The 9,594-nt window shown below is 38.5% G+C and overlaps 1 protein-coding gene across 1 annotated transcript; it reads right to left on the reverse strand.

Annotated features, from left to right (window-relative positions):
• Positions 1–3,843: 3,843 nt before the first annotated feature.
• LOC147760865 (uncharacterized) lies at positions 3,844–5,034 on the reverse strand. The gene is made up of 2 exons (XM_087018094.1): positions 4,867–5,034; positions 3,844–4,476 (listed from the first exon to the last, which is right to left on the reverse strand). The coding sequence occupies exons 1-2, from the start codon at positions 4,963–4,965 to the stop codon at positions 3,844–3,846; spliced, it is 732 nt and encodes a 243-aa protein (XP_086874220.1). The 5' UTR covers positions 4,966–5,034.
• Positions 5,035–9,594: the final 4,560 nt, after the last annotated feature.

Genomic DNA, 9,594 nt, shown 5'->3' on the forward strand with positions numbered 1-9,594 from the left:
CCACCTAAAATAATAATGAAATCATTTTAAACTAGAGCATCAGAGAGGCGATACCGCCTCCGAATATTGTACCACCAGCTGGGGTAAGCGCGATCGTATAGACCCTCACACACACAAAAAAGGGACACCACCACCAGTCTTGTGCTTGACAAGCTGTAAAAAATGCAGTCAACAAGAATTCTCAAAATATGCAAAAAATATATATAACTAAAAATGGTACGATCAAAGTTCAGTTCATAGTTAGGTAGGTCAAAGGTCAATTTCAAGGTCACATTTAGATTGCCAGTATATGACTTCCTATTCAAATTTAATAGTAACTATGGACCTATCTCTGCCAGTTTTGGAGATAAAAGGGAACCAAAATTTATAAACTTCAATTCATGATGAAAAGTAGGTCAAAGGTCAATTTCAAGGTCACACTTAGATTGCCTCTAATGACTTCTATTCAAGTTCAATAGTTACTATGGGCGTATTTTTGCCAGTTTTGAAGATAAAAGGGAACCAAAATTTGCAATGTTAAGTTCATGGTAAAAAGTAGGTCAAAGGTCAATTTTAAGGTCACAGTAAATTGACTTGAATGACTTCCTATTCAAGTTCAATAGGTACTATGGATCTATCTCTGCTAGTTTTGGAGATAAAAGGGAAAAAAATTTGCAAAGTTCAATTCATTATGAAAAGTAGGTCAAAGGTCAATTTCAAGGTCACATTAAGATTGCCAGTATATGACGTCCTATTCAAGTTCAATAGTAACTATGGACCTATCTCTGCTAGTTTTGGAGATAAAAGGGAACTAAATTTGCATAGTTCAGTTCATGATTAAAAGTAGGTCAAAGGTCAATTTTAAGGTCACAGTAAATTGCCTCGTATGACTTTCTATTCAAGTTCAATAGTAACTATGGGCGTATCTCTGCCAGTTTTGAAAATAAAAGCATTAAAAAGTTGCAAAGTTCAGTTTATGGTGTAAAGTAGGTCAAAGGTCAATTTCAAGGTCACATTTAGATTGCCAGTATATGATTTCCTATTCAACTTCAATAGTAACTGTGGACCTATCTCTGCCAGTTTTGGAGATATAAGGGACTAAATGTTATAATTTTGGAATTACAATAATGTGCCATAAATTTCGTACAGAAAAAATTAATTAAAATAAAGAAAAGGTCCTTTTGGTTAAAATTCTTGAAATGGGAGGTGCTCTGAAGTTTCAGATGTTCAAATTTGATGAAATAATGTCATTTTTGACCACAAGTTGTCTGCCTCGCCAAGCCTTATGTTTTATTTTACCGGGGTTCAAAATTTATTATCCATTACCGTACTGCACATTTTGCTTTCACCACCAATATGTACTTTTTGATACAGCGTAACTCCAAAACCGTATGGAATACAAAAAAAACGGAGACCACCTCCAGTGTTGGGCTTTACATGCTTTACAAAATGCAAAAAAGAATGGGTCTCTAGCATTAACGGTTCCCGAATTAGAGACAGTTTTCAGTTTCGGCATCTTATGGCCGCTACTCCCGTGAAAATGCACCGATTGACCCAAAATTCACGGAGATGAAAGATGACATAAAGGGTAACACTTTCCAATAATATTATTGGTTAAGTCTGTGTGTTGTCTGAAAAACAGCACAAATAATTTTTTTCGTAAAAAATTTCGTTTTTTGAAAATTTTGGCCCGTTTGACCTTGAAATAAAGGTCAAAGGTCTTATCCAAGAGCATATTTGAAATCTACACATATGACTTGTGGAAAGCCGTCTGTAAAAATTTTTCCCATAATTCCTTCCGTAGGGTAGATAATTAGCATTTAATTTTGCCATTTTTGGACAAGGGTGCATTGCAATGAGTGCCACACCTAGACCCCAATACCGACAAAGCCCAAATTTTACGTGGAACGAGTTGAGATTATAGGTGACCTAAATCCAAGAGATGGGTACGGAGGCCCTTACCGTGTATGAGGAGAAGTGGTAACGGTAACATGCCGGCGGAGCCGGCGGAACGATCCGGACGGGACTAAAACCATGTGTACCGCCAGCGCCTACGCTGGTGGTACAATAACAACCAATACATTACTTCCCATAGTACGGACGCTTTCAGTTAAAGGGATAATAACTCTTCGTTTTGGCCAAAAAATGAATTTTCCTGGAGTAAACAACAATTTTCCCGTACTTACCAATGATTAATGAATCCATTTTTACATTCAAAGTAAGTCCTTTGTTTTTTTCTTAAAAGTTTGTTTTTTTGTATAAATCTCTCAAGTGATTTTAACAGAGTATAGCCATCAATGGAGGTCACGTGGTCTAAGACAAGCTCAGATATCAAAATAATAGCTATAACTGCCGTTTTTGTGGTAAAACCGAATATATTATATTTCTACGAGTTATTCACAATGTTTTTATTGTGAAATATAGATTTCATACGAAGAGTTATTATCCCTTTAAATTAAATGAATCTTTACCTGCTTAAGATTAAGATTATCACAACATAAAATTAAGCATATGATTGCATAAAGCAAAATTTTGGCCTTTGTATAACAAAGAGGCTTTTCATAGTCTCTAGATAAAATAAAATTCTCTTTACTTAGAGACTATAAGTAAAACACGACGTTTTGGTTCACCACTTATAGTCACGTTAATGGTGATTTCGTGCCTAAGTGAACAATATTTGATAAAATGTCTTTGTGGTTAGTAAAACACATAAATTATAAAAGCAAATAAATATACAATACGACATTTTTTTCTGATATAAGACCAAACGCAAAAAAGGGGTATTTGTTGCTCAGCGCTGCGTGCGTCATTTGGAACGTTGCGTATCAACCCTTTTTCAGTTTTTTGCCGAATAGAGTGCCTGGTCTTAAGCGCCAAGTCGACGACGGACCCCACAATTCAGCACTGCGGTTGGAGACCGGTAAAAACATGTATTTTAAATGGAGTTTTCTTTCAACTCAAATAGTATAGTACACTTAGGAAACTTCACCAAGACATTCGGTCCCTTGGTGATACCCCATACTGTGCATGTATGTCAGCGGCAGGTAACAAATTTGATATGGGCCTTACTACATGAAATAAAAGAATCCAAAAACAATTTAAATAATTTACTAGTTTCCAAATACAGTGCATGCGCATACATGTACATTTGTATTTAAAGTGTGCAGCTACACGGAAGGAATTTAAAAGCTACCAGTATTATAGCCACCATGTCGGCGGAGATAAAACGGAATATTATTACAATGAACTTATTGTTCAACTCTCATCCACCTTGTGTTTGGTTAAAGTGGGGCATTTAATAACCGAAACTTGTGAACGGTAATTAGTGCTTGTGGACGGTAGTGAACGGTTGTGGTCGGTTGTGCTCGGTTGTGCACGGTAATTAATTTCAATCATCTAACATTCGGGCACAGCTGTGCTTACATTATTTTATGGTTTCTCACATTTTAAGTGCTCATAAGTTAACATCTTATTCTTTATTTTATCTAGACTGAATGTAATTGAAGAAAAAAGAAAAAAATATATATAAAATACCAGACTAATGGTAAGTGTCAAAATAGCTTGGTTAATATATTGCTGATCGAAAAATCTCTTCTAATGGAAATATGCCGGTGATAATCAATGTTCGTTTGTATCTGTGCAACATCCGAGTAGTTCCACATTATCTTAGAAACGGTTATCAAAGACTGCTATGATGGATCAACAACAGCTGCAGGACATAATGTAGTAATTATATGACAAAATCTCTCAGACAATAGAAAGTTAACAGTCCTGTCACTTTTTACCTAATGTAGTAAGTACAGGGATCACATATCTTATCTTTCAAAGTTGTCATCATTGTGTTACATCAATGTGCAAACCAAGTCAACGGCACTTGGGCAAAACAAATTCATCTATTGCAGTTTTGATTGGACCATAATTGTCGGAATTGCCAGAAGTTTGATAACCGCTTTCAAATATTGTCCACTGGTCTTGAAAACGGTAAACACAGCACACCACCACAGCTTGGCCACTCGATGACTCGGACAAAGACTTGCGACAGAGATCCTGAAAGATATCCCTTGCATCAACCACTTTGAAGCTTGGACAAAGCTTAGGAGTGATGAAATTCGAAATTAACTTCGAGTCCCAAGCGCTAAGGGTGAAAACCAAATGGGTAACCTCTGGCGGTAGATCCTTCAGTCGTACTTCAATCCTATGCTGCCCAACTCTCCTGACTCGGTCGAATTCATCCCCTGTATGGACTACCGCGTCGCCGACTTTGGCACTTTTTTCATTCACGTAATCGATCACGTCCATGTAGCCACCTTTTTCATAAATGAAGCAGCTTGCGTCTAAGAAGTCACACCGGATCTGTGGAGGGACACCCCAGTAGAGATCAAATATCACGTGGTCCGCGTCGTCTGGGATAGCAAAAAGGGCCATTAAGAGATAGATGGTGGAACCGGGAGTCACGCCGAAGGTGGAGAGTTTGGCAACGACGCCTTCTTTTTTAAGCTGAAAGAAGAAAATGTATCATTTGCTATTAATTTGCAACATTTGCATGAAATAGATAATGTAATGCAAATTAAAGCAGAACAAAAACGTAAGAGCAGACATATAGAACTTACCTTAAGCTAGGTCCCCTTGTACAGCAGGCGTTGTTTGTTCCTGTTATAGCAGTGCTTGTTGTGCAATATTTCCTTTAGCATGAGCACAGTCATGTCGGGATCAAATTTAACCTTGGCTCGGTCTCCGTTCAGCATCGCTATGTGAATGTCCTCTCCTTTCACACCGCTTATTTCATAATTATCAGAAATGACTTCGTCTTTTCATAAATGTAACATTGAAGCCACAACAACAACAACCACAAAATGACGTGCAATGGAATGTTTCTCTACACTATACCTTCAAGCAATGGACAGCCGGATGTTCGCGCGTTTTTCTTATTGTGTCTCTCGGGAATTCGCGCGAGAGTTTGTCTTTTTTACAACCAAAACACCGCATGTTGCTGTCTGCCTTAGTGGTAAACTGCAAACAGGTAAACGATCCTTTTCAGTTTCTAGTTGATTGACAACTGCGTCATTCTCCCAGTACTAGTCAAACTTAATTCTTATACCACATTGTTCGTTAAACCGAGATATACATAATGTATAGCGATTAGCGGTGCAGTAAAATATGAGAGAGAGAGAGAGAGTTAATTTGTCAAAAATTACAAACACAATGCACTATCGGATAAGTTGGCCCATTGCCTCTCTATGCAGGGTATTTTACATGTACTGCAGAACTGCCTTTTTTAAGATAAATCTGATATAAATTAATATACTTTATTCACTTAATGGTTTTTGTATCGTTATCGGTGCACGGGCTCCTTTTTCACGGTTTTTGATATATAAACATATTATTTTAGTACAGTTGGAATATGTTAAAGGCAAACAAAAGGAGTTCTAGCGCATGGGATTTCGTGATGGTGTAATCCCAACAATGGACTTGCCAAGCGTCTCCGATTGATACGATTACACGTACAGTGGTATTTGTAATTATGTTTCCGTTTTATACTGGTTTAAAACCGTATGAAATGTTTTAATCCCTATCCTGTGAACAGAAAGGGGTGGGCAAACAATGGACAGTCGTATAAGTCTCTTCAAAATTCAAACGGAATAACAGAATACCATAGACGAGTGAACCCCATGACGCCGGTATCTGTGGTCCTGCGCAAGCGCGACAATCCGCTGTAACTAGGTGTAATATTAACAGCAGGATACATCAGCCAGAAGATCCACATTGTTTGTTGCGGTGATAGGATTATAGCTTTAAGAGGCTAGAACCCATGCTACCGCGTGCCACTAAACTGTCTCCCGTAGCGAACTGTCCTTTTCACTGGCTTGACACGCGCAGCTGATCATGTTTAAGTGCTGCTAGCAAACATTAGTTTAATTTGGTATCAGTCATTTCATTCAATATGAATTGCCCCGTAGTCAGAATTGAACTAAGTATTGTTTGTTTGATTAACATGCATTTTTGGAAGCAATTTGTCTCATAACTATGACAAAGCGTTTTTCCCCTCGTTTTTGCTTAAAATGAACGTTGGTTTGTCGAGGCTTAGGCTGCGTTCACATGAAAAATCTATTTTCTTAAAATCTAAAAATCTATTTGCGGTAACTTGTGATCACGGTCTGTGCCCTGAATACCCCAAGGCGTAATTACGGGCAGCGCGAGCCAGTTTCTTTCAAAGCTGTAATTAATTCTCGACATGACGTTTCTCCACGGCAGCCGGACACACAGTAATTGTAAACGCATGGTTATAGCTTGTTTGAGAAATGATAACAATCGCGAGCTATAGTAAGACCCCCCCTTTAAGCGAGGTCTTTGACTGTTAATTCAATAGTGTACTTTCATATAGTGTAATCACACAGTCAGACTCCCCCCAGTAGCACGTTGGAGTTGGATTGTCCTTGCGCCTCTACTAGAAATTTTCTCTTATTTTGTTGTTTATATAAACATTTTCATTTATTTTTTAATATTTTCATCTCATTACCCATTGTGCGCTCTGAAAAACTGGGGATATTCTCCTCAGCACAATGATTTATTTTTAAAAACAATTTGTCTCATAACTATGACAGGGCGGTTTTTATCTCGTTGTTGTTTAAAAATGAAAGTTATATTTTGTCGAGGCTTAATGCTTAGCTCTTATCGCGTGTTATGTATGTACACCTTAACGATGAGATGTTGTTTTTATACTTGACTGTTATTGCCCGGTACTGCACGTACGCTTTCTTACCACAGTGATCTAAAACAGGTCGTTACTGTATGCAAATGCAGCAAAGTCTTTTTGACGTGACGTTTCTGCGCGGCAGCCGGACACACAGTAATTGTAAACGCATGGTTATAGCTTGTTTGAGAAATGAGAACAATTGCGTTTAACACTAGGTTTTTAGCTATAGTAAGACCCCCCTCCTCTTAAACCGATATCTTACACTGTTCATTGACCGTACTTTCATATAATGTAATCACACTGTCACACTTCTCCCGTTGCACGTTGGAGGTGAATTGTCCTTACGCCTCTACTAGATATTTTCTTTTATTCTGTTGTTTATATAAACCTTTTCATTCTTTTAAAATATTTTCATCTCACTACCCATTGTGTGCTCTGAGAAAAGGGAATTTTCCCCACAGCATAATAATTTATTGTTTAAGCAATTTGTCTTATAACTATGACAGGGCGTTTTTTCTCGATGTTGTTTAAAAATGAACGTTATAATTTGTGGAGGCTTAATGTTTAACTCTCATCATGTTTTATATATGTACACCTAAACAATAACATGTCAATTCTATACTTGACTGTTATTGACCGGGTGTCCCACGTGTGCTTTCTTACTAGAGTGATCTGAAACAGGTCGCTAGTTTATGTAAATGTAGAAAAATCTGTTCGACGTGACGTTTCTCCATGGCAGCCGGACACACATAATTGTAAACACATGCTTTTAGCTTACCCTCTACCAGGGCGTCAGATTGATTTTCCACAGATATTCACAGATATGTCTCTAGATAAAAAGACGGTCAATTTGGTCTGATGTCACCCTGTACTGAAATCTCAAGGATGATTACATGGCTTGTAATCTTTTGCACACGGTCACTTAGCAAGTCCCTGCCAAGTCCCCTTGACAGTAATCAAGATAGTTAATTGCTCACCTGTGACAATAAAACAGCCCTTTAGCAGACAGACAAGACAAGGCAGGTTGCGTAACAAGCGTTAATTACATTGGCGCGAAGCCCAGCTCTCACTGAGCTCCTGCAGGGCGAGTACAAAGCCTTCTGCGCGCGGGCAGAGTTAATTGTTTCCTCCTGGCCTAACGTAACAGGGTCGCCTCAGCAAATATGTCCACACTGCCAAATATTTTCTCTTATTCTGTTGTTTATGAAACCTTTTCATTTATATTGAATATTTTCATCTCATTACACATAAGGCGCTCTGAGAAACTGGGGATTTTCCCCACAGCATAATGATTTATTTTTTAAGCAATTTGTCTCATAACTATGTGAGGGCGTTTTTTTCTCGTTGTTGTTTAAAAAGGAACGTTATATTGTGTCGAGGCTTAATGTTTAACTCTTATCGCGTTCTATGTATGTGCATCTAAACGATAAATGTCGATTTTATACTAGACCGTTAGTGTCCGGGTGTCGCACGTGTGCTTAATTACTTGAGTGATTTAAAACAAGTCGCTACTGTATGTAACTGTAGAAAAATCTGTTCGACATGACGTTTCTGCACGGCAGCCGGACACACAGTAGTTGTATAGGCATGGTTTAAGCTTGTTCAAGAGATGATAGCAATCGCGGTAAACTCTAGGCTTTTAGCTATAGTAAGACCCCCCTCCTCTTTAACCGATGTCAAAGGCACCGTTCACATGAAAAATCTAAAAATCTATTTGCGGTATCTTGTGATCGCGGTCTGTGCCTTGAATACCCCGCGGCGTAATTACTGGCAGCGCCGAGAATTAGTTACAGCTTTGGAAGAAACTGGCTTGCGCTGCCCGTAATTACGCCGTGGATTTTTAACACAGCAAAAGAAATGTGTGTGTGTGTGTGTGTGTGTGTGTGGGGGGGGGGGGGGGGGGGGGGGCTACCACATCAAAAGGATTTTTTTAAAGGAATTGCCTAATAGGTTGCAGTGTTATTTGAACCAAACGATTTCCTGATACATTGATGTCTATTCCACAAAATAGTGTAGTTTAATTCATCAATAAGTTTGTATTTAAGGTAATCCCTCCTGTAACTGCCTTGTACCGATTATAATGGCACACCTTGATGCGAAACAGTCTATCGTTTCTTCCACCTTGGGTCCCTTAAATTAAAGTACCATATTTCATTTGACACTTTCTCTGTTTCTGTCCCTTCCACTTTCTCTTGTCAAAAGGAGGGGAAATAATTTCAAAAGCGCCCAAAATCTACATCACCAATATTCAGAAAATAAATGAATCGACGAGCCAGTGGTCCACAAAGTCCGACACAGCAAATTAAATAAAATTTAACTGCAGTTAGCTACTGTCTCTAAAGATATTCCCCGCTGCGCGCTCGAAGCTTTAAATATACACAAACGTATTACTAGGGCTGTACATGTACGGTGTTTTTATAAAATTTCGCTGCGTTTAAACATAACAAGAGGAAAAAAGGGTAACATCATCTGGCTCTGAATATAAGTGATATACAATACGAGTCGCCGAGCTGTACGTGAATTATTACGAGTGTATTGGCGAGCAGCAATATATATATAATGATAAGTACACGTCTATTAGAAACGAGTGAACATGTTTTAATTCTATTTTATTTTACGTGTCTATATTTATTTGACTGCACTTAAATTTGCCTACGGAATTTCTTCTTTTGCCTTAATGCACAGCCTGAGTTTCGGAGTACACGAGCATTTAGTTCTCCACTATCTTGGATGGGCGGGACTGATGGTAGATAAGCGAGTACCCAGTGTCGCTTGAAACTCAGGGTGTCACAAGGGCACTTCCAAGAAATCAAGATACTGATGTTGTATTAGGCACGCGCTCCTCACATGACTCAAACGCGATGCTGATTGGCTAGCATCGGCGTTTTAGTCAAGTGGGCCTTGATCGATGCGGCATTTGG

Source organism: Lingula anatina, chromosome 7 (genome assembly GCF_051362555.1).
Source record: "Lingula anatina isolate TDL-2025a chromosome 7, LinAna3.0, whole genome shotgun sequence".
Classification (NCBI taxonomy): Eukaryota; Metazoa; Brachiopoda; class Lingulata; order Lingulida; family Lingulidae; genus Lingula; species Lingula anatina.

What these genes read in the sequence shown, in the direction of transcription:
- LOC147760865 (XM_087018094.1), bottom strand. Translation starts at nt 4,965, where the DNA reads ATGCGGTGTTTTGGTTGTAAAAAAGACAAACTCTCGCGCGAATTCCCG. An exon ending in CGGCTGTCCATTGCTTGAAG is followed by an intron (nt 4,477 to 4,866) that starts GTATAGTGTAGA and finishes TTCTTCTTTCAG; the next exon opens with CTTAAAAAAGAAGGCGTCGT.